The 25,657-nt window shown below is 31.9% G+C and overlaps 3 protein-coding genes across 8 annotated transcripts in view; 1 reads left to right on the top strand and 2 right to left on the bottom strand.

The window, feature by feature from the left end:
- Nucleotides 1–594: 594 nt before the first annotated feature.
- Nucleotides 595–12,115, bottom strand: LOC306865197 (NEDD8 ultimate buster 1-like). Of its 2 annotated transcripts, none has more exons than XM_079409663.1 (15): nucleotides 12,063–12,115; nucleotides 11,760–11,917; nucleotides 9,559–9,723; nucleotides 8,298–8,362; nucleotides 7,513–7,577; nucleotides 7,260–7,427; nucleotides 6,979–7,067; nucleotides 6,704–6,810; nucleotides 5,687–5,873; nucleotides 5,480–5,587; nucleotides 3,674–3,826; nucleotides 3,449–3,595; nucleotides 2,424–2,480; nucleotides 2,161–2,341; nucleotides 595–1,059 (listed from the first exon to the last, which is right to left on the bottom strand). In XM_079409663.1, exons 2-15 carry the CDS (start codon nucleotides 11,859–11,861, stop codon nucleotides 899–901), a joined length of 1,755 nt encoding a protein of 584 aa, XP_079265789.1. In that variant the 5' UTR covers nucleotides 11,862–11,917; nucleotides 12,063–12,115; the 3' UTR covers nucleotides 595–898. The 2 variants fall into 2 exon arrangements, with proteins under 2 accessions (XP_079265789.1, XP_079265790.1); XM_079409664.1 differs by having other exon boundaries at nucleotides 800–1,059; nucleotides 2,161–2,258; nucleotides 2,425–2,480.
- Nucleotides 12,116–12,494: 379 nt separating this feature from the next.
- Nucleotides 12,495–15,648, bottom strand: LOC306864655 (uncharacterized protein). The gene is made up of 2 exons (XM_079408791.1): nucleotides 15,387–15,648; nucleotides 12,495–14,063 (listed from the first exon to the last, which is right to left on the bottom strand). Exons 1-2 carry the CDS (start codon nucleotides 15,556–15,558, stop codon nucleotides 13,621–13,623), a joined length of 615 nt encoding a protein of 204 aa, XP_079264917.1. The 5' UTR covers nucleotides 15,559–15,648; the 3' UTR covers nucleotides 12,495–13,620.
- A 956-nt stretch (nucleotides 15,649–16,604) lies between these two features.
- Nucleotides 16,605–25,657, top strand: part of LOC306865163 (xylulose kinase-like) — a 27,474-nt gene continuing 18,421 nt past the window's right edge. For 4 of the 5 annotated variants that reach the window (XR_013783849.1, XM_079409599.1, XM_079409600.1 and 1 more), the window contains exons 1-12: nucleotides 16,605–16,686; nucleotides 17,262–17,344; nucleotides 18,074–18,143; nucleotides 18,370–18,450; nucleotides 18,648–18,734; nucleotides 19,059–19,187; nucleotides 19,281–19,346; nucleotides 20,224–20,296; nucleotides 21,494–21,612; nucleotides 21,697–21,778; nucleotides 24,055–24,095; nucleotides 25,326–25,441. Coding sequence is in view for 4 of the 5 variants with exons in the window: in XM_079409599.1 (XP_079265725.1) it covers nucleotides 16,633–16,686; nucleotides 17,262–17,344; nucleotides 18,074–18,143; nucleotides 18,370–18,450; nucleotides 18,648–18,734; nucleotides 19,059–19,187; nucleotides 19,281–19,346; nucleotides 20,224–20,296; nucleotides 21,494–21,612; nucleotides 21,697–21,778; nucleotides 24,055–24,095; nucleotides 25,326–25,441 (1,001 nt within the window). In the remaining variant the exon portion in view is untranslated. The remainder of the gene's footprint in view (nucleotides 16,687–17,261; nucleotides 17,345–18,073; nucleotides 18,144–18,369; nucleotides 18,451–18,647; nucleotides 18,735–19,058; nucleotides 19,188–19,280; nucleotides 19,347–20,223; nucleotides 20,297–21,493; nucleotides 21,613–21,696; nucleotides 21,779–24,054; nucleotides 24,096–25,325; nucleotides 25,442–25,657) is intronic. The other variant, XM_079409602.1, reaches the window with a different exon arrangement.

Raw genomic sequence — 25,657 nt, 5'->3', positions numbered from 1 at the left:
ATTTATATTTTAAATAAATGCTGTTCTTTTGAACTTTCTATTCATCTGTGAATCCTGAAAAATAAAATGTATCTCAGTTTCCACAAAAATATTGTGCAGCACAACTGTGTTCAACATTGATAATAATCAGAAATGTTTGTTGAGCAGTAAATCAGTATATTATTATGATTTCTGAAGATCATGTGACACTGAAGACTGGAGAAATGATGCTGAAAATACAGCTGCAGATCACAGAAATAAATTACAGTTTAATATAGATTCACACAGAAAACAGCTGTTTTACATTAGAATAATATTTCAAATTTTTACTGTATTTCTGATCAAATAAATGCAGCCTTGCCGAGCAGAAGAGACTATTTTTTTAGAAATATATAAAGATTGAATTTTGAAACAGTACCTTCACTAGTTCACTTTAAATGTCAAATAAAATAAAACCACACACAAATATATATATATATATATATATATATATATGACACACATTACTTGTCAGTTTCACAATTAAAGACTAAGAAACATGTTCCAATAAACTTTTTTCTTATTCACAAATTGAATTATTTTTTAAGTGTAGTGAGAATAAATGTGGACACTGTCAGCGTTCAGAACGAGCGAATCTTTATTGCATCACGTTCAACAAACATCTGAAGCTGAACATTATAAACCAGAACAAAAGAAAGCGCTTCAACTGAACCGATCACCATCAAACCAAACAAACACATTCCCTTCAGCCAATCATTAAAGAGAAATCAATCGCTCTTTAATTTACGTCATAAATCAAGCTTCAAAGTATTACTCAAATTATTATCATTGTATAAATCCAAGGTTCTTTTCTTGTTTTGATCGAGTCTTCGATACATTCTCCACTGGTTAATGAACGCTGAACGCCTCTGAACTGGTTTTATCCGGAGGAGGAGCTCTGTTTCTCCAGACTGGATCTGATCTGCTCCATCAGCTGCTTCTCCTCGTCCAGCGTCAGATCCAGATAATCTTCTTCATGTCTGGGAATGTCCTCCAGAGCCTCGTTCACCAGCTCCTCGTCCAGACGACTCGAGCCGGACGCTGAACACAAACACAGCTCCTCAAACACCTGCAGCTCGCACTCATCATCATTTACATCAAACAGATCATTATTAATAGATACAGCAATAACAAATGACTAAAATAAATACTAAAGATAATTGTTTATAAATCTTATTAATAAATAATAAAAATAATAAATTAACATATATATACACACACACACACATATGAACGGTATATTATATTTTTATACATTTTTTAAGTTTGAATTTATTATTCTTATTTTTATAGCTTTTATATCTTACATCTTTATTTATTATAAATTATAATGTATTATTGTTTGGGGATAGTTATATACACATATGAATTTATTTTTATTACTAATAAATAATAGCATTATATAAATCTGTGTAATTATATTATGTATTTATGGAGTTATAATATGTATGTATTGTTTTAGTATTAATCTAACTTTCCTTTTTTGTGTTTTTTAAATAATAATTTTCTTCTATGTATATATATATTTCTATGATTCTAATTTGTAATGTGTAGTTATAATATGCAATTTTTCTTTTTTTTATAATAATTTTCTTATGTATATATATATATATATATATATATATATATATATATATATGTGTGTGTGTATATGTATATATATATCTATATATATACTTGTATTGTTCAAATTTTTCCTATTAAATAAATCTGATTTGTTTCTGTTTCTTGACGATATATTGTGTCTATATCATATATATATATATATATATATATATATATATATAAAACAGTTGACATATATTTAATTTTTTTAATATTATTTAAAATATTAACTTTTATAATTTATGTTTATTTTTTATGTTTTTTTTTATTATGTCATTTTTTGTTTTTAATCTGTGTTGATCATATATTGTGTGTATATAATATATATATATATATATATATATATATATATATATATATATTTTTTTTTTTTATAATGTTTTTTTAAACAGTCTTTTTAAATATCCATATTTTTTCTTCTATTTTTTCCTAATGTAAAAAGTTTTAAAAAACTTTATAACTTTTTAATTTTTCTGTATGTTGTATATGCATATTATGTCTGTTTTCATTGATCACAAGAGCGGATGCAGGTCTAACCGGTGGAGTCGTAGGAGGTGCTGGGCTCCTCGGAGGAGGAGGATGGAGGTGATGGAGACAGCAGGTCCGGAGGAACCACACCCTGGTTATCCAGCAGCATCTGTGTGGCCTGGGCCAGATCGTCTCCCATGATCCTCAGCGCTGAGTTGGCCATGTCCTGCTGAAATCCCAGCGCCAGCAGCTGCTCAAACACACACAGAATCATCAGCATCATCCTGATCTCACAGCTGGATTCATGCATGAACACACACCCAGAAACACACCTGATCCAGGTTAGTCTGTGTGTCTGAACTCTGAGCTTCAGCGCTGTCCAGCAGAACCTGCAGAACAACATCACAAACATCCTTCAGTCTCTATCAGCTCATGCCACACATTCTTATTTTTATCTTTACTATCTGTTTCCACTTCCAAATTAATATATATATGGATGCAGTTATATATGCATTTAATATTCAATAATAAATAATGGCATTTTTTATTTATGCATATTTATGTATTTTTTCTGTATTCATCTTTTTTTTCCTGTTTTAAAAATCTTATGATGTCTATACACATACATATATATATATATATATATATATGTATGTGTGTGTGTATGTGTATAGACATCATAAGATTTTGTATGTATATATGTTTGTGGATACAGTTATATATGCATATCTATTTGTGTTTTTTTAATTCTCTCATATTGTCTTTTTTTGTTAAAAAATATTTTTCGAATATGTTTATACATGTGGATGCATTTAGACATCATATTTCTTTATTTTTATTAATAATAAACAATGGTATTTTTTATTCATGCATAATATAAATATGCATATTTATTTTGTATTAATCTTTTTTTCTTTTGTAAAATTGTTTAAAAATCTGAAAATAGGTTTTGATTATGTATTGTTTTTGTTAGATTTTTTTATTCTATTTTTTTTTTTTTAAATTCTATATTTTTTTATTCTATTTTTTTTTTTGAAAATCTATAAATTTATGCATAAACCCTTGTATTCATTTGTTAGTTTGTTTTTTTGTTGGGGGGAGACTGAAAAAAATCCAGAAAATGTTTTTTGTATTTATTTTTTATAAAACTTTTTATTTTCATTCAATGTAAATTTTAACAAATATTTTATAAATATGGGTTCTTTTGTAAACATTATTAAAAAAATCTGATTTTGTTTCTGTTTATTGCTCATCTGTTGTGTCTGTTCTGTTCTTTCAGTAAAGTGTGTGTGTGTGTGTGTGTGTGCGCGAGTGAGTGTGTGTGTGTGTGTGTGTGTGTGTGAGTGTGTGTTCTGACCCCGTAGGCCTTGTCCACGTCTCCTCTGCTCTGATGGAGGGCTCTGGCGGCGTCTCTCTTACTGAAGCCCAGCTCCACCAGAGTGTTGATGTCCTGCAGACGGCGCCTCCTCTTCTCCCGCTCTCGCTCCTTCAGCTCTTTCTTCTCCTGATGAGACAGCAGCTCATGTTTAACTCACGTGAGGAAAGACCGTAGTATTCTATGAATATGTTTGCGCTGCAGCACCTTCTTCCTCTGCGTGATGAGCCTCTCTGCCGCCTCCACGTCTCCTCGACAGGCTCTCAGACCCAGACGCGCCTCCTGCTCCGAGAAACCCAGAGTCAACAGCTGGAGCATCTTCTCAGGGTCCAGACCCAGCTGACCATACAGCTCCTCCACCTGACCAACACATACAGACGAGTCAGATTCTACAAGAATCAAACGAGTCATATCTAGAAGAATCAAACGAGATATATCTAGAAGAATCAAACGAGATATATCTAGAACAATTAAACGAGTTATATCTAGAAGAATCAAACGAGTTATATCTAGAAGAATCAAACGAGATATATCTAGAAGAATCAAACGAGTCATACTCTAAGTGAATCAAACGAGTCGTAGCTAGAAGAATCAAACGATTCGTATCTAGAACAATCAAACGAGATATATCTAGAAGAATCAAACGAGATATATCTAGAAGAATCAAACGAGATATATCTAGAAGAATCAAACGAGTTATATCTAGAAGAATCAAACGAGTTATATCTAGAAGAATCAAACGAGTTATATCTAGAAGAATCAAACGAGATATATCTAGAAGAATCAAACGAGTCATACTCTAAGTGAATCAAACAAGTCGTATCTAGAAGAATCAAACGATTCATATGTAGAACAATCAAACGAGATATATCTAGAAGAATCAAACGAGTTATATCTAGAAGAATCAAACGAGATATATCTAGAAGAATCAAACGAGTTATATCTAGAAGAATCAAACGAGTCATACTCTAGACTAAACAGAAGTCATACCTAGAAGAATCAAACGAGTCATTCTTTAACAATCAATATGCTACAATAATCAAACAAGTCATTTTCTATAAAAATAAATGAGTCATATTCAATAAGAATCAAATGAGTCAAATTCTACGAATCAAACAAGTTGTATTATATAAATATGAAATGACATACTATAAGAATGAAATGAGTCATATTCTAAGAAACAATCATATAATTCTGAATCATTTTATTGTTCACCTGAAATGTCTTTCTGTCTTTGTAACTGTACCTTTAAGAGCCTATATGGACAGTTAAATGTATTTAAAATAATGTTGCGTTGCAATGCAAAAGAAAAAGTTCTAAAAATACTTAAAATTTTCTTTATGAAAACAGATTTATATTAAATATATAATATTAAATGTATATTATATTATAATCAAATAATATAAATATTTTATATAATTTATTTATTGGGTTTTAAAATATATTTATTTATTGGTTGGATTTTTAAATGTATTTATTTAGTTATTTTATTAAAAAAAATAGCTAATTTTATGAAAAATATCAAATGTATTTTTATTTTCCATCTATTTTTTGTATTTATTTTTTATTTTATATTTGTTTATTTATTGTATTTCTAAATCTATTTATTTATTTTGTATTTTATTGTTTAGAATTAAACACATTTTTGTTACTATACCTCTATGATTTCTGTATGAACAATTAAATATATAAAATTTTCTTGAAAATATAAATAAATAAATAATAATAATTATGAATGGTTCCTATTAATGTGAACATACACATGATGTGGGTTTTATTTCATGAACAAATGTGTTGGGTGAACGATTCAAAGATAATCTCACCGGTTTCCATCTACTGGTGTATCACTGAACAATCGTGAACGAGTCTTTTTGTTGAACAGAATCAAAAGATTCAGATCACTGGGATGAATCACAATCTGCAGTACTAGCACTTGATGCTCTTTTGAGTTTGGTAATCAAACTAAATAAACACAGTAATAGAGACAGAATAATTAAAAATGTAAGCATTTACGTTTCTGAGCTTGTTTAACGCTTGGTTCTTTTTGCCATCATGATAGGCCAGCAGACTCTGGAGCAGATAGAGCCTCAGAAACAGCACGTCCTCTCCTCCGGTGTGACCCTGAGAGCCAGAAACACAAGGTATACACTGTAAACACATGCGTGTGTGTGTGTGTGTGTGTGAAGCTCAGCGTTCAGATGCTCGAGGTGTTTCTCAGACCTTGATCTGCTGCAGACGGCTCTGCTGCTCTCCGTAGCATCTCTTGAAACAGTCCTCGGCTCGTTCCAGACGCTCTCTAGCATCGTTCAGACAGTCGAGCTGCTGCAGAGCCTGATAACACCAAACCACATCCAGCTGCAGAACAGCGTAGTTATCCACCGTCTTCAGCAGCGCCGAGTTACACTTACTGTTCAACACACACACCAACAAACATTAGCAGATGCATTCAAGATAATGATCACAGCACTGGATTAACACTCCTCAGGTCTTAAACCAATCAAATCAATCATATTCTATTGGAATGTATTATACAAGTATCAAATGAGCCATTTCTACAAGAATCAAAGGAGTTGTGTAATATAAGAATCAAATGAGTCATATTCAAAGAATCAAACAAGTCATATATAGTCTACAAAAATCAAAGGTGTCGCATTCTACAAGATTCAAATGAGTCATATTCTACAAGAATCAAAGGAATTGTGTAATATAAGATTCAAATGAGTCATATTCTAAGACTCTAATCAGCTGTAATATTCTTCAAGAATCAAAGGAGTTTAATCAAATGAGTCATATTCTAGGAATAAAAAAAAAAAACATTCTACAAGAGTCACATTCTATAAGAATACAATTTCAGACAATAGTCATTATTCAGCTCAATGTTGATTCAATTCAGTTCAATAACAGTGTTGATATTTCAAAGTTGATCAATTATGAAACAGATTGGAATCAGCAATAAAGCAGCTCTTCAGAAGACAGCACTGATGTCACTGGATTATTTGCATAATGCATACTGAACTGTAATTGGCGGTTTTTCATGCATTTATTTACATTTTGATTGTATGATGATTGCTCTTTGCTTTTTTGCAAATATACAGCCAGAAAAGTGAGTGTTTTGTTCTATTGACGATGGAATGAAACCTGAGCTTGAATAGTGAACATTTCTGATTGATTCTAAGGTTTGATTCTTTTATTCTGCATGCTTTCTCATGCTGTCGGTAATGTTTGATAAAGTCGTACTTGAACTGTTCGTCGGCCTGCAGCAGGTGAGAAAGAGCAGCGCTGTGGTTCCTCTTCTTCATCAGAGCTCGACCTTTCTCATGGAAACCCATGGCCAGGATCAGAGCCTGATCAATAGAGATCAGACATTAATGCAAGCAAACTCAAACTAAGCAATGCATTAAGAGAAAAGAAAATCACACCCATTCATAAGGAGATACTGTATGCATGCATCTCTGTGAGATTCAGAAGACTGGAAGACACATTTATAGTAACACGAAGACGATGGGATTCACCTTCCTCTCGCTGTCAGGGATCTGCAGCGGATTTCCTTTCTGATCGGCGATCTCTAAGAACGGGGTGGTGGTTGGATCTTCACTCCCGTCTGATGGATACAGAAATGATAATAAGATACAATACATACTGTATATGTGACCCTGGACCACAAAACCAGTCTTAAGTGTCAATTTTTCGAAATTGAGATTTCTACATAATCTGAAAGCTGAATAAATAAGACAATATTTGTCTGAGATACAACTATTTGAAAATCTGGAATCTGAGGGTGCAAAAAAATCACCTCTCTCCGACAGGATCTGGAAGCCCTTCTGCGTTCTCTGAAATCCTTCATCTTGCTGGCGCTTCTTCTCCTCGTTCTTCAGCATCTCAGTCTTCTCCTGCTCCGAGGACACAACCAGCACCATGATCTTACTGTTGTTCTTCACATTCTGTTCATCAAGCCTCTTTCCTTAAACAAACACGGATTGTGTTACAATGAGCAGTAATTAATACATCTACGAATAAAGGCTCTAATATAAACATGAAGTATTTACCTGGAGACAGTGTTGTTCCCGTCAAAATCAGATTAAAGTGTTTGAATCCATACTCCTCACTGATCCTTTAAAGCAGAATAAGTTTAAAATTAAACACAAAGACTGAAAACAAAAAGATTTAAATGAGTGAATCACAACAGAAATGTATAGAAGCCCATCTCTATCATGGAATAAAAATAAAAAAAAGACTTGTTTCTTGCAATTCTGGGGGAAAAAGGTCAGGAGATAAACACACAATTCAGCCTTTTTTTCTTACAATTTTGAGTTTATCTCACAAGTTTATACCCTGAAATTATGACTTTTTCATTTTTGCCATGGAATAAAAAACAAAAAAGGTAAATGCAACTTTTCATCTCACAATTCTGACGTTTTTCTCAAAATTTGAAGTTTATATCTCGCAATTCAGAGTTTAACACTTTTCTCCTCTGATTTCTGAGTTTACATCTGGTTTTTTTCACCACAGAATACAAATTTGAAAAGGTAATTGTGACTTTAATTTCACAATTCATATTTTTTTCTCACAATTTTGAGCTCATATCTTTGTATTCTGACTTTTTTCTTAGAACTGCAAGAAAAATGTCAGAATCAATATTCTTGATAATAACAGAGCACAGTTTTCCAGTAGGTTGACAGCTTCGAACAACTCTAAAACACATGGTGCAAGCCCACAGCGATCACACGAAGAGTCTACATCTGGAAATATCTTAAAAATGTCACAATTACTTTTTACATTTTTCTATTCCGGGCCTCCGTAGAAATGGGCTTCAGTCCAGTTTTAAACTTACTGTTTCTTCAGCTCTTGCGTGGTGATGTCCAGTTTGGTTTTTAATTGAACTTTCTTTTTCTTAATCTTAAAAACAAAACAAAAAGCAATAAAACAACAACAAATCATGAGATAAATTAGGTGGACAGAGTACACAACTCTATTACTGCTGGTCAAATATTACTCCGTTACAAGTGAAAGTTGTAAAGACAGATATTTACTAGTAAAAGTACTTAAGTACCAAAAGTAAATTGTATTATTGTTGCATGCAATACCTTATGCCTCTGATGCAACTTACAATACATTACCCGGCCTACTGAATACACTGACTAGCTTGTAGTATATCTTTGGAATGAAGAGCTTTAGAATGTTAAAAACCTGTGTTCATGTAACCCTACATTAGTGATTACTTTTTTTTCAGAAAAAAAGAAAAAGTTGTGTTTTAGAGAAGGAAAGAAAAACACAGACTTTCAAAACTGCTACATAGTAACGACTTTCTACTTCTAGGACCTTGATAGAAATGTAATGGAGTGAAAAGTACGATATTTGTCTTTCAAATGTAGTTAAAAACATAAGTTTCCAGAAAAAAATAATACTCAAGTAAAGTGCAGATACTTAAAAACTGTACTTAAATACAGTAATCAAGTAAAAAAGTACCGTATTGATCCAAATATAAGACGATGTTTTTTTCTTGGAAATACGTGAAAAAACGCGGCCGTCTTATATTCAGGTTCCAGACTGTCAATAATACACCCATAACAATAGGTGGCGCCAAATACACATAAAACGACTGTGCCATGAAATACGTAATGTAATGTGTGTTGTAATAATGTTAGAAGATCGCAACACAAGAAAAAGAAAAAGAGTCGTGACTGTCATGTTAATTCCTCTGTAAGGGATTTTAAAACATAAGATTTGAAGACTACAATAAGATTTCACTTCTACTGATAATGACATTTTGGTAGGCTACTATGAGATGGATAGACTAATTGTTATATAATTCAGATGGGCTACCTATTATTTTTATGGTATATCAAAAAGTGTATATTTTTTAATGTAATTGTTGGTACATTTTACCGGTATTTCCCATACATTCAAAACAAAAATTAAAATAGGAAAAAAATATACAATATTAGATTTTTCTTAATAAAACACAAGATTTGGTTTTCAAAAAGCCTTTTCCAAAAGCTACATCTTGAAAAGGGGGGGTCGTCTTATATTGGGGTCAATACGGTACTTCGTTACCGTCCGTGTAGAGTAAGTGGATGTGAATGCATCAGTACCTCTGCTGTTTTGGGCAGGTGCAGCTCCAGCGAGGCCACTGCTGTCTCTTTAAACTCTTTATTCCCTTCATCTTTCCTGCTGGTGTCTGCTCTGATGCTCTCCAGAGTTGATATCACCTCCTCCAGAGTAAACTCAGTGGCTGACACGTATTTCTGAGCCAGTTCCTGAACACATGAAGTCAAATAAACACGTTAAAGGCTAGAGTTGGGAAGTAACTTGTTACATGTGACTAAATTACATAATTCAATTACAAAATAAGGTTACACTTTATTTGAAGGTGTCCTTGTTACAGTGTAATTATACATTTAAGTACTGAGTAATATTAATTAACTACATGTACTTACTATATGGTTAGGGTTAGAATTAGGGTTACTTGCATGTAATAATTATGCATAATTTATTGTTATTATAATAGCAAGCACATGTAAAATGTGACACCGTAAATAAAGTGTTACTCAAAATAAATGTAATTGTAATCAGTTACTTGTGTAAATGTGTAAAGTTACAGCTACTTATGAAAATATTAACAATTACAAAGGGGGTTACATCAGTTTTTTTTCACACACACAGATTTGATTGACTTCTTTCATAAATTGCAGATATTGCTGTAAAATATGAGACAGCAATGTTTCAGGAGTTTAGGACACATGCTTATGCAATAACGGTTTTATTTCCTATTTAGGTTTACGTATATGTATTATTCAATATTAACTGTTTTTTTCCCCAAGGCATTGTTAGATGCCAGTGTTTCCAGTCATAACTATGCAGATATTTGATTTCAAAAACAATATCATATCTAAAATATCTGTTATGTTTTTAAACTTTTTGGCTTAGGGTTACTTGCATGTAATTATGCATATTTTATTATTTATTATTATTATAGTCAGTACATGTAACATGTGTAACAACGACACCGTAAAATAAAGGTGGTTTTATTATAGTAAAATTGTAGTAACCATGGTTTTTTGGTGTATTTACTACCATTTGTATAACCACAGTTTTACCGTTTTTTGTGGGGTCCCTCAGGGATCTATTTTGGGTCCCCTTCTGTTTACTATCTACATGTTACCCCTGGGTCAAATTATGCGTAGTTATGACATTGAGTACACACAATTGTATGTCCCGGTAAAGTCTGGTACTATTGATACATCCCATATTATGTCCTACTTCATCGAAATTAAAAATCTAAAAAAAATTCTACAGTTGAATGACTCCAAGTCAGAAGTGCTTATAATTACCCCATGCGTTCCCAGTAGTGCTAGTATTAATAATCTCTCCTCGAGTCTGGGTGCCTTATCTAATAATGTTTGAAAAGAGGCTTGCAACTTTGGTGTAGTTTTTGACTCAGAACTGTCCTTTGATGTTCAGGTGACTAAAGTGGTGCAGTCATGTTTTGCTCAACTGAGGCAACTAACGAAGATAAAGTCATTCATTTCTTTGGCAGCTTTGGAATAGATCATTCATGCTTTTATTTCTTCCAGAGTTGATTATTGTAATGCACTTTATTCTGGTATTATGCCGCTGCGTACTAAGAAAAGAGAGCACATTACACTGATTCTTGCTGCTCTTCACTGGTTGCCTGTGAGTTTTAGAATTGATTTTAAGATTTCGTTGCTTGTTTTTAAGGCCTTGAAGCGTCAGGCTCCGGTCTATATTTGTGATTTATTAATTCCTTATGAGCCTGATCGCTGCTTTTAGGGCCCTATTAATGTTTCCAAAATCTCTCTTTTAAGTCTCTTCTTAAGACTCATTTTTATCGTATGGCTTTTTCTTAATTTTGATGGTATTTTCTGTATTTTGTTACTGTACTGATCTTTTTATTGTAAAGCACTTTGTCTTGAAAGGTGCTATATAAATAAATGTTTACTTACCACAAATACCATGGTTATACTATGGTTAGTGTTGCAAAAGCATGGTTAATTTGTGTTTACCATGGTTTAACTATAGTATATCGGTAATAAAAGCAGGGTTAATTTGTGTTTACCATGGTTTAACTATAGTATATCGGTAGTAATACATGGTTAATTAGTTTTTACCATGGTTTAACTATAGTATATCGGTAGTAATAGCAGGGTTAATTTGTGTTTACCATGGTTTAACTATAGTATATCTGTAGTAATACATGGTTAATTTGTGTTTACCATGGTTTAACTATAGTATATCTGTAGTAAAAGCAGGGTTAATTGACTGTTACACTCACCTGGATCTTCTGCTGGTCAGAAATGAAAGGCTCTGTCCACAGCTGGACTTTATCCTGCCTCAGCAGAGAGATGAGCACTGACTGCATGTGTTTCTCCTCCATCTCTACAGACCTCCGGAGATCTTCAGGAACCGAAAGCGAAACCCAGTGGAAATCCCCTGAAAATCCGGTATTTATTATCATCAAACGCTGCAGATAACAGCTCGACACATTTAGACGCTTTATTATATAGTTATACATGTGTATGTGTTGTTGATCTGAGACTGTGTTTAAATATATTGTTAAAAGTTAAGTGCGTCTCACCGACTCTGCGCTGATGAACACGTGATGTTGTTATTGTTTTCTTCCTGATTCGCGGTCACTTCCGGTTGCACACGTCATGTGATATTTTTTTCTTTTTATCTTTTTGTGTTTTTAGCACCTTCTACTGGACTGGGGATGAAATGTTTGCTGTGTTATATATTTTATCTCTATATTATATATTTATAAAATGGAATGTGTATAAAATATGAAAATTTTTATTTTTGATAATTGATTCATTTTTATTTATTTAAAACTCCGTTTTACCTAAAGCTACCCACAAAGGAGGAAAAATGCAAATGCAAGTGTTTTTTCCCCAGATTTCACATGACTACTTTGACTAATTAGGTATATATCTAAATAAAAGAGTGTTAGATGGATTACATTTTTATGGTATATATATACATACAGATGTATTGTGCTTGCATCATATTCACTGAAAAAAGATGATGTAAGATTTATTTTGAAAAAATCACTCAGAAATTGCTCGTAAATATCACAAATCAAAAAGAAATATCAAGTAACACATTGAATTAAACAAGAAATGCTGAAGTTGAAAGACTGAAAAAGTATTTTTCATATAAAACACTCCAATAATAATTTTTTTATTTACAACTTCAAAAAATATTTTTGTAAATGTACATCAAATATTGATCTGACAATTAATTAGTTATATGATGCAAATGCAACCGATGTCTCTTGTTTCATTAATTATCTCCTGTAATGTTTGATGTGTTTTAAATCAGTATATACTGTAACAATATACAGATGATTTCAAGTAAATACATGAGCTTTTGTTTACAGTCTGTATGAATATCAACCAACACATCAATAATCTATAATTATCTGTCAGTGTCATTATAGCAAGCATTAGAAACAGCTGTAGCTTTTGTTTTCAGCTCATTTTGGTCACTACACAATACTACTGGTGTAAAAATAATAATAATAATGTGAATTAATGTCAGACAGTAAACACTATGGGATAATATCATGTTTTTAAATATGATGATTCTAAACATGGTGATTATCTCTAATATGGACACATACATAATATATGATATATTTACCATCTGACTCTAACCATGTCATGTCAACAAATGGAAAAGTCAGTGATCTATTAATTATCATATTAATTATTATACGCCTTTAGCCCAACAGCAGGGCGCTTTTTACCCCAAATACCATACTTTTACATATTCTTTCTTTATTTAAAAACTGCCGCTTTATCTTAAACAAAAACTGAAAATATATGCATTAATTTTAGCGATTCTCATTTTCTACTTAAATCTACAACATTTTAAAAACATCAAATATTAGAGCAAGGAAGCACAGAATCAATTTGCGAAGGATCAGACAAATTTGCAGGTGCATCTTGAAAAGTGGATGTTTTGGAAAGTGCCACCTAGTGGTTTAGATGAAAATAATATCAAAGGTGCCTTTAGCCCCGTTGTACCCTATATGTGTGTGTTCTGTATATATGTATTGTGTATACATACATATGTAAAAAAAAAAAACACTTTTATTTTGAACGCTATTAAGGTTATTCGGTCATGTGTCCTCATTAGAGCGAGGCGTAGAGGCCCAGTCTCCTGGCCGTCTCTGATTTCCTCAGGCTTTTCTTCTGAGGGAAGGGGTAATATTTGGAGCCTGCAGGTGTGGAGCGATAACTCCCGAGGCTCAGCTGACGGGACAAAACCGCTGGAGCTGAGAACTTCCTCGAGTTCTTGATCTTCAGATGGTGTTCCCCAGGGTTCGAGTCCTGCTCTGACTCTGAGCTCATGCTGGAGGCTTCTGTAGACGCAGCGCTGTTATTTCTGTGCTCAGTTTCTCCAGTCGTGTGTTTAATGCGGTGCAGGTCCAGATGTGAGCGCCATAGACCACTATCAGAATCCACCACACGCTCAGACTGGGTTTCTGCTGCTTTTGTTGAAGCAGAGCGTTCGATCTGACACACGGGAACCACCTCCACTAGATTTATGCCACTTATCTCTTCATCGTTTTGTGCTGTAGATGAACACAAGCTCATTAAACACAACACCACATGATTGAATACAACTTTAAATCATGACAATGCATGAGTTCCCTGTTTATAAAATACTTATTTAAAGTTCACCCAAAAATGTAAATTATGTCATCATTTACTCACCCACAAGTAGTTCCAAACCTGTATGAATGTCTTTGTTCTGCTGAACACAAAGGAAGATATTCTGAAGAAAGTTTGTAATCAGGCTGTTTTGGGGCACCATTGGCTTCTATAGTAGGAAAAACAATACTGTGAAAGTCAATGGTGCCCCAAAACTGCTCTGTTTTCCACAATATCTTCCTTTGTGTTCAGCAGAACACACACATTCATACAGGTTTGGAACTACTTGTGTGTGGGTAAATGATGACATAATTTTCATTTCTGGGTGAACTATCCCTTTAAGGCATAACTGGGGCTAGATGTCACAGAGTCAGTTTCTCAGTTATGATAAATAATGTCCAATAAAGAACAATAAATCACACTTACAATCAGGACAAGAGTCAGCTACTGTATATAATGAAGGCTGAACTGAAGTTGAACTCAGGAATAGATCTATTTTACATAAATACCAAGGCGGGGCAAGTTGTCACATGTTGCCTTTGATGTTACCTTTATTATATTTTATGAATTTTGTTACATTTTTTCCAAGGTGGAAAATAGTGGAAATGATCAAAATTTATTTTAACTCAAAGTAAAAAAAATATTTATGGTTCTAGATTGACTTTAAAAAAAAAAAAATAATAATTCAGTCCATGAGTAAAATGTGTGACAAAACTTGAAAATACATTTTTCTGTGTTTAACAATAAATGCAACTTTAACTGCATTTAAATGCAATAAATATTAACTACAAAACATGTAACTCACAATAGGATTATTAATTTATGCAATTTTTTTTTGGAACATATATATCTAATCCAAGCTAACAAAAATATGCTTTGCTAATGATATACCATTTTTTTTTTTTTTATGTTCTCTGAAAGTTCAAAAACATTTTAAAAACTCGTTATGTGAACTTCAGAGAAAATATTACAGGAACATTTTATAATTTTGCAAACATTACAATGCTACTTTATAAAATATATAATAAAATAAAATAAAATATTTGCCTAGTAAACTGCTTCAGAAAAACATTTCATGAATAATGCATAAATAATATTTATGAGAATGTTATTATATACCACAAACACTAGTCTAGTGAAAGAATGTTAGTTCATAACTTTGAGAGAACCTTCTGAGAACGCTTCCTGTTCACTGGATTCTTAGAGTCTGAACTTCAATTACAAACCCAAACATCATTTCTTGCCTTTCTTGAAGCAGATGACATGAGTTTGGCGTCTCTGTTTCTCTCTGATGGAGCTGTATTGCTCTTCTAAGAGCTCGATGTCCATCCTGACGCCGCTCTGGTCCTCCTCTTCTGTCCTGATCTCTCCCCACACGTCTGCACACGTCAGATATGAGCAACAGCACAGCCACATCCTGATCACATCCACACAAATCTGCTTTTATTGCAGTAGAATCATAAATGCAGCTTGATGTGTCCATCTGAAGGCTCTCGTCTCATGTGTGCTTTGTGGGCATTACCAACAAGACTTGCATCAAAATGCAAACAAAAGATGACAATTCAAGGTTGTTCTGCAGGCTGCAAAGACAAATGCAAGAAGGGACACTCATGCAATATTCATATTTCAATATTAATATGTTGTGCATATTAGTCTAGCTAAAATAACTATAGAAAAAGCGAGAGAAAGGAAAGATAAATGAATGCAGTTAAACTCATGAATTATGTAATTCATCAGAATGTTTGCTCAGTGTTGTTGATGCAGGGTGAGGTGAACATTCAGAAACTCTCGCAGTGTGCATGTTAGTTACTTTACTGTGTAGCTGAAGAGTATTACTGCAGTCTGTTTGGGAGAGTTGCTCCCAACATTAAAATAATACAATATACAACGCAATTTAAAAACGTGTTAAAAGCAGTAATTCATATTATTGCATAAATACAATCTTGGGTTGTTTGACCACAATATCAGATCCAATTTAACTTTCATAAGATACTATTTAATGCTATTTTATTGAAATACAATGAGCTGAAATTGCTTTATTCATTTTTGTTTTTGCACGTGCATGTTTAACTTCAGACATCCTTCAGCTTCCTGGTTCTAAAATGGGCTGAAAACTCCACCTCGTGCTATTATAAGTACATATTTCTAAAAAGCACGGCAATAGTTAAACCGCTAGGGTCACAGATTAAAGTTCACTAAGTTAAGCAAACGTGTTTTTAGGCGATACACAGTCGCTTTAAGTGCACTGAACGAAGGTCACGTGCTCGCTGGAACCTGAATATTAATGACGCTACATGACGTTCGCTGACATGATTGGCTGACGGTGGTGAGTGGGCGTGACTAAGCGAGGTGAAAGAACGAATCCTGCTCTGGTGAAGGTTGCGCTTATGAATATTAATTAGGTCACATGATGGTCGCTCCAGGAAGTTAACGTTATCGTCATGAATATTCATAAGGCGAGTCTTTGCTACAGTATCGTTTGTGATCTAAATGGCTGCAGGAGCAGATTCTTGTTTTCTGGGGTTCGATTTCAGCACGCAACAGGTAGATAAATACTCATATCAGTGAGAGATAATGTTCTGAAGTAATTTTATGATCGAGTAGCTTATAATAGTGCTTCTATATTGATGGAGTGAGATGGAAATATCTGATATATGCCATGATTCTGATTTGTTTACAATATTTCCTCGATATTGTTCTGTATTTCACATCGAGGAGCATTGTTTTGTTTCAGATACGCTTCTAAAAATATCCAGTGTTTTTCTGATAGATCTATTAGTGTCAAAAAGCTCATTTTACTTTTGATTTAATGATTTATTTTAGTTCTGTCTGTCTCTGTGTGGAAATCTGTGCATCAATAATCAGATTAGCTGGCTTTTTTTCAATATTTGGTATTAACACATTCACCATTGTGATGCATTGCCTTGTGCTCAAAATATGAATTTAACAACCAAGGTTAGTTATTGATGTGGGCTCTTGGACACAGTTTATTTATTAATAACATAAAACTTGGGGTCAGTTCTCAGGGAATGATGATGTGGACAGATGCAAGCACAGCTGTATAAATGTAAATGAATCTGTTTTAAACACACTGTAATGTCCTGATTGTATTTCTGAAGCTGAAGGTGGTCTCTGTTGATGGAAATCTTGAGGTGCTTCTCCAGAGCAGCGTCCAGTTCGACAGCGAGCTGCCCGAGTTCAGGTAACACTATTATATTCAGATTATTATTATATTGCACAGGGTTCACACACCTTTTCATCAAGTCAATTCAATCAGTTTTGGATAAGGAATTATGTTTAATAATTCATGAAGAGCCATTTATGGCCAATAAATTATTTTAGAGCAAAAAAAAAAGTAAACTATATTTTGAAAATTTTGGCAAAAATTAATGTTTTAATATATTTGTATAAATAATAATTCCCACACTTTTTAGTTTAGGAATTCTCATGATTTCTGAATAATGAATTATTAGTGTTTCAACTGATTAATCGCGATTAATCGCATCCAAAATAAGAGTTTTTCCTCATATAATATATCTGTGTGTACTGTGTATGTTTATTATGTATATATAAGTACAAACACATGCATGTATATATTTGAGAAAAATATGTAATGTTTATATATTAAATATATTTATATATAATATAAATTATATTAATAAATACATAGATGTAAATATTTTCAAAATGTACATATAATATATACACACTGTGCTCACATATATTATGTAAACAAACTTTTATTTTGGATGTTATAAATCGTTTGACAGCACTATGAATAATTATTAATAACTCACAAAGAGCAATTTCTAGCTAATAAAGCATTTTTAGGGCTGAGCATAACTAGAAAATTCATTGATTGATCCAGACCTGGAATTCACATTTTAATATTCTCTAATTATAATGTTATAATTATAATGTTTTTCGTCAGGACTCATGGAGGAGTTCATATCCACGATGATAAACTGACCGTCACGTCTCCAGCGATCATGTGGGTGAAGGTAAAGCTCATTCATCTCATCAATTCTCTCATAATTCACCAAACCTGCAGAAAAAAGCACTCATTAGGACTAGATATATATCGTATCTAAAGTGCATAGTGTGTAATGTATAATGATTCCTGTCTTTTGGCAATTATAAAATGGAAATTATATCAATGCATATCATTATTAATGAATCCATCTTTGTGCTGTAATTTGGGTTTATTAACATGATCTCTAACTGCAGGCGCTGGATGTTCTTCTGGAGAAAATGAGAAACGCTGGTTTTGATTTCTCTCGGGTCAAAGCCATCTCAGGCAGTGGACAGGTGACTTCTAGCATTTATTTATTATTATTTATGTATTAACATATGCTATTTGACTCACCAAAATTAATTGTGTTTTGTGTTGATTTATGTATTTTTGCTATATGGGGTTTATACTGTAGCATTGAGTTTGTTCTTGCAGATTCAGTTTGTTCTGTATGTTAATGCATCCTTGCACTGATGTGATCTGTGTGTTTCAGCAACATGGCAGTGTGTTCTGGAGGAAGGGTGCGAGACAAACCCTGAATCATCTAAACCCACAGAAACATCTACACCTTCAGTTACAGGTGACCACAACATCAGTTTCTCATGTGTTTCTCTGAACACAGACTCCTCTCTCTGTCCTTACGCCGCTCACTCTGTTTGCTGAGAGTCTAACGTCCAGCGTTAATGGTTAATACTTCACCTGATGTATGACAGCAGCTGATTCATGGAGTTTCAGCAGAAAACATGCATAACATCATGCATTAATATCATGCATGCACCTGTGGAAGTGCGAGCATAAAATACACTCAAAACACATGAATGTTATGCATTTTATAGATGTATCGCATGCATACTGCTTCTATATGTTGATGTTTATCTGTATACTCAGTGGATTGTGTGTGTAGGAGTGTTTTGCGGTGCAGGACAGTCCGGTTTGGATGGACTCGAGTACATCAGATCAGTGTCAGTGTCTGGAGGCGACTGTAGGAGGCGCTCAACGCCTCGCAGACATCACCGGCTCACGAGCGTATGAGGTGCGTTTAACCTCGTCATGACCTACAAATAAATGAATAATTACATTCATCTGAGTTCAGAGTCTCTTAATGTTTTGTATGTTTGCTCACCAGCGCTTCACTGGAAATCAGATTGCCAAGATTTATCACTCGAAGCCGAAGGAATTCAGTGAGACGGAGGTAAAACTCAATGTTCATATACATGTCTGCTCAATAAAATGCTCTCTAGATCACCTAAAAGCTTTAAAAATATCTTACATCCCAAAATCATGGTTCAGTAGAAAATAAATCAACTTTGCACGTCAAACCATTTCATAGGGTCTTTAAGACCAGTTCAGGAACTAACATGTATATATTTAAATTTATATACATTATAATATATATATATGTCTTATTATTATTATTATTATTATTGAATATTATGTAAAAATAAAACTATTAAATTATTAATTATTTAATTAATATTTTATAATAATATATACAATTTATATAAATTAAAACAAAAAAATGTATTACCTATTTTATATAAAATATAAAAAATACAACTACTATAGAATTACTATAGATTTTAAAACAATTTTTTTTTTTAGTTCAGACATAAAACGAAATGAGTGCTTTGCTATTTTCCCAAATTCATATTTCAGTGGGAAATTAATCAACACTAATAAACCTTGCTTTTCAAACCCTTTTATGAGGCATTTAAGTCAGATTAATGCATATTTAAATGTATAATAAATTACTATGATATGATTAGTATTATATAATATCATATAAATTAATAAATTAAATGTATAATAATTGACTAAATATGTATAATAATTGACTCATGTTGTTTTATAATATATAAATATTAATTGTAATTAATTATGTATAAGCAGTTAAAGCAGCTGTATGGCTTCAGTAATGAATAAATATTCCTCACGAGTTGAGTTCATGCGTTTATTTTGCTGAATTAAAGAGTGTTTAGTCCGTGTTTCCTGCCAGTAATTAAAGCTCAGCACTAATTAGCCGTGTGAATGAACTGTGTTAATGCGCTGTAATGTGGTGTGGTTTTCAGAGAATCTCTCTGATCAGCAGCTTCGCTTCATCTCTGTTTCTGGGTGATTACGCTCCGATCGACTACAGCGACGGTATTTATTTCATGAGCTGAAATATTAAGCTGTGAATTATTAAGAAGCTTTTAGATGCTCCTCTCTGTATCTGAAGTCTTGTAATTAAACTGCATTGAAGCTCACACAGTCATATTAATAGAAATAATATATATGCATTTTATATACAAAATCTACATTCATTCAAATAAATGTTATTTTGTATTATGTTTTATATAATATATGCATATATTAATGATTATAATAACATATCTTTAAATTATTGAAATTGTTGGTTTTTACATGTATATATTTATTATATATATATATAATGTGTATATATATATATATATGTGTGTGTATAATAAATTACAGAATTATATAAATCAAAAGTATTCTTATAGTATATATATTTGTATATAATACTATTAAAATATAATATGTTAATATTATATACAATTAAAAACAATACACGCACACACACACACAGATTTACTTTACTTTTACATACATATATATATATATATATTAGTGCTGTCAAACAATTAATCACATCCAAAATAAGGTTTTGTTTACATAACATATGTGTGTACTGTGTATATTTATTATGTATATATAAATGCACACACAGTATATATTTTAGAAAAATATGTTTATATATTAAATACATTTTTATATGATATAAATTATATGAATATAAATATATTGTTGTAAATATATTCAAAATATATGGTGTATGTGTCTATTTATATATACATAATAAATATACACACATATGTAAACAAAAACTTTATTTTGGATGCGATTAATCGTTTGTCAGCAGTAATATATATATATATATATATATATATATATATATATATATATATATATATATATATATATATATATATATATATATATATATATATATATATATATATATATATATATATATATATATATTATATACAATTAATATAAATTTATATTTGCCAGTATATATTTAATGAATAATATTTTTAGATTTATATATGATATTTGTTTATATTAATTGTTACTATATAATGTCCAAGTCAGCAATTAAAATATGTAAGTATATTTAAATGAATATAGATTATAATGCTGGAGCTGGAATATTAAACTGAAATATTAGTATGTTTTCAGAAGCATCTGTCTGTACTGAAGTATCATAACTAGACTGCACTGAGTCTCAGTCTGATGTGTATTTACTGGACGTGTGTGTGTGTTTATGTGAAGGGTCGGGGATGAATCTGATGGATATATTTGAGAAGCAGTGGTCTCAGGTTTGTCTGGACGCCGCAGCGCCGCAGTTATCCCAACGCCTCGGTCACCTGACGCCGTCTACAGCTGTTCTGGTGAAATACACTACTTTACTTAACAATAACAATATCTGGAACATCAAATCAGTCTCAGCTGCTTCATTGTTTGTGTGTTTCCAGGGCTGTGTGTCTCTGTATTTCACCGAACGCTTTGGGTTTCCAGAGAGCTGTAAAGTGGTGGCCTTCACTGGAGACAATCCTGGTAAACAAAGCCTTTCTGTCTAAAGCGTACAATACAATACAATACAATACAATACAATACAATACAATACGATACATCTTTAGTGGCAGCCATGGTTGAAATGTGTCTTTGACCACACCAGCAAAATATACAAATATACAAATACAGACACATACTACAAAACACATATGAAGACCATCATCCTGAATCATATAGCTTTTGAGGAATAAATCTGATCGCAGCAGGTACAAAGAATCTTTTATAAATATGCATTATTATAATTCATCATAAAGCATGGAGTAGGAGAATATTACACTGAACAAACAGCTGATGCATGCGTGATTGTACAGTCCTTCAGAATCTGATCGCTGCTGAGATCTTACTGACTGTAGATGGCAGCAGAAGCTCACCAATGCACTCTTTGCTCTGAGATGCTCTCATATATACTGTATGTACATATACATATGCATTTTTTTTTGTTTGTTTGTTAAATAACATTTTTATTTTAATGTTTCTTCTTGCTTTAATCTGTAGCACTTTGGGATTCTGTGTGAATATAAAGTGCGTTACAAATAAAATGTATTATTATTATTTAAATTAATATCAGTTTTAAAATAATTGTTATAAATAATTCAATTCAAATAAGTTTTTAAATACATAGCATATATTTTATATGATCTATTTTACATAAAACAGTTATATATTTAATAAATGGTATAAAATGAATATATATTAATATATACATATACATAATATAAATAATATAATACACACATACATATATACACGCATACATATATTTTATAAAACTGCGTTGTATATATACATTGTATATATATATATATATATATATATATATATATATATATATATATATATATACACTCACACACACACACTCACACACACTCACACTCACACACACACACACACTCACACACACACACACACACACTCACACACACACACACTCACACACACACACACACACACACACACACACACACACTCACACTCACACACTCACACACACACTCACACTCACACTCACACACACTCACACACACACGCATACATACATATAAATGTATAGAATTTATATAAATTTTTAATAATTTATATTACCTAAAACTTTTAAAAATGTTATAGTATATTTTTATAAAACAGTATTTAAACAGTATTAAAACATTAATTATAATTATGTATATAATGTATTTATGCTAATTTATGGAATTTAAAGTAAATTAAGTATTTTTTTTTATTTTATATATAACTTTATATAAATATATTTTTATAAAAATGAAAGGCAAGAATATGCATGGGTGTTTTTAAATTTAAATAAATTATAATATAATTTTATGGGCTATTTATGAACTCACTTAGAGTTATTGAGTTATTTAATTTTTATCATATGTTAATGTAAAAAATCTTGTGTAATGTAACGTGTGTTTGTTTGTTTTCTGGGTTTTATTGTATTTGTTATACTTGTATTTTAATTTTTTTTAAATCATTTTGCCATGAAAATAGCCTAAGATGCTGACATGGCATTAAATAAAAATATACTACTACTACCTCTACTACTACTATTTTATCTTGCATAAATTTTTTTTTTAATAATAATAATTTTTAATAATTATTATAAAATTTAAAGTAATTGTTTTTTGTAAAATACTTGTAAAAAAAACGTGTGTGTGTGTGTGTGTGTTAATTTTAATTGCTTATAAATATAATATATTTAAATGAAAATAGGTTATATAATGGTCATACTCAGAAGCTATCATGTTAAGACTCCGTAGATGATCTGATGTGATGAGAGAGCTGTAATTTATTCATGTAGGAGGAGACCATGTTTAATGAAACGGCTAAAACATGACTTTGATGCGTCTGAGTTGACGAAGTATCTGTTCAGTTTGACAGCGCACCTTTCTGTTTTGCTATAAAGTGCTGAAATGGATTTTCCTGATGTATTGATATTAGTATTCGGGGATCATATTTCCCGGCTGCTGAAGCTCCTGTTAGCAGGTGATTTATTGAATGTTTTTTCCTGGAAGGCCATCAGGATCCCCGCTGACCGCCTGCCGTTAAACTACAGATAAAAACCTTGTAAAAACCCTCGGTCTGTAGTTCAGCATTAACAGCCTCCTCCAAAACCAGATCACAGTCTTCCTGAGCCTTGTCTGCCTTTCATATTATATCAGAGACATCTTTAATAGGTTTCTGACGTCCTTCAAGACTTCCTCTCTGTTTAGAGACCTTTTATTCGTCTGATTTAATGATCAGAAGTGTTTTTGTTTCAGGATCTCTGGCTGGTATGAGACTACAGGAAGGAGATCTAGCGGTGAGTGACTGATTAATCTGCTAAAACACTTTTATTTATCAAGGATGCATTGAATTGATCAAAAGTGACAGTAAAGTCACAGCAAATGTTTTATTGCTTATTAAAAAAACACTCTATTCACCTACTGGTGCAAATTTTATATGGGCTAAACCTGCTCTTTATCATTTTTTTTGTAGTTACCAAAAAACATATAAAAACAAAACATTTTCATTGCTTGAAATTAAATTAACTTTAACTGACAAAAGCTAATAAAACACTTTAACTAAATCTAAAATGAAAATAACAATTAAACTAAAATGGAAATTGATCAGGTTGTTTGAGAGCATATGGAAACATAACCCAGAAACTGCCTAAAATAACCAAAACCTGCTGTATTTATGGCTTTAGTATGGATTAATGAGAACGTTCTTGCTACTTTTCAGTGCATTGTTTCCCTGAAGTTGTATAAATGTTAGGACAAAACATTATTTAAGTAATTTTTATGTCATGTTCTTTTCACTTTATTAATATTTGATGTATATTGTCATAACGATGAGAGAAAACCGTCTGAGAACATTCTCTAAATGTCATTATGATGATATTTGTGCTTGATAAATGTTCTTGTAACGTTTAGAAAACATGCAAATAACATTATAGTTTTAGACTACATTGCAAAAGAAAGATTTTAGGAACCTTTAAATATAATTATAATGACATTTTAACGTTCTTAGAATGTTTAAAAAATGTTCAAGTAACATTATTTTGGGTTAAAATAAAGTTAGTAATAATTCTTAGAATATTAAAAATAAACGTTGAATATTTTGGGTGAAAATAAAAGTTAGCAGAATGTTATAAGACACTTTTTGTAACCTTTAAATAATGTTTTAGTTATGAAAAGAAAATTGGACACGCTCATAGAATGTTTTAAAAAATGTTCAAATTGGGTAAAAATAAAGATAGTAATAATTCTTAGAATATAAAACATAATGTTGTATTGTGGGTGAAAATAAAGTTTGTGGAATGATGCAAAAATGATTTAATAACATTAGAATAATTCTTAGAATATTAAAAATAAATGTTCAAATAATGCTTTATTTAGGGTGAAAATAAAAAGTATTTTTGTGAGCTTATAATAAGAAGCTAAAGGACATTTGAACAATATTCCCACACGGTCATAATCTATATGTGTGAGCTGGGATGTGTTTGTAATGGCCAGAGCTGTTTGTGATGGACTTTAGTCTGGTTTCTCAGGTGAGTTTGGGCACCAGCGATACGGTTTTCCTGTGGATCCGGGACCCCAGACCCAGCATCGAGGGCCATATCTTCTGTAACCCGGTGGACTGCAGCGCCTACATGGCTTTGATATGGTAAAACACGCAGTTACCGGTGTAAACCGTACATTACTGTCAGACAGAACATGCACTGACTCACCAGAGCACTGCTTACTGTGAGATACGCTTACAAAAGATTGATTATAATTCATCTTAAAATCAATGAAGGAAATTAGAAATTATTTTAATGTAAAGACAATCAAGACTTTTTTTTTTTTTTTTGATTGTACTTGTTTTTTCTCTTTACTGTAA

Source organism: Barbus barbus (assembly GCF_936440315.1).
Source record: "Barbus barbus genome assembly, chromosome: 46".
NCBI classification, from domain to species: Eukaryota; Metazoa; Chordata; class Actinopteri; order Cypriniformes; family Cyprinidae; genus Barbus; species Barbus barbus.
This window is presented reverse-complemented; position numbering and strand designations above follow the sequence as displayed.

Excerpts from the sequence above, each read along its gene's own strand:
- LOC306864655 (XM_079408791.1), bottom strand. The coding sequence starts at position 15,558 with ATGTGGCTGTGCTGTTGCTCATATCTGACGTGTGCAGACGTGTGGGGA. Across the intron at positions 14,064-15,386 it reads TGTCATCTGCTTCAAGAAAG|CACAAAACGATGAAGAGATA; the intron begins GCAAGAAATGAT and ends GTTCATCTACAG.
- LOC306865197 (XM_079409663.1), bottom strand. The coding sequence starts at position 11,861 with ATGGAGGAGAAACACATGCAGTCAGTGCTCATCTCTCTGCTGAGGCAG. Across the intron at positions 6,811-6,978 it reads TCCCTGACAGCGAGAGGAAG|GCTCTGATCCTGGCCATGGG; the intron begins GTGAATCCCATC and ends TCTATTGATCAG. Across the intron at positions 1,060-2,160 it reads CACCTCCTACGACTCCACCG|CGTCCGGCTCGAGTCGTCTG; the intron begins GTTAGACCTGCA and ends GTTTGTGTTCAG.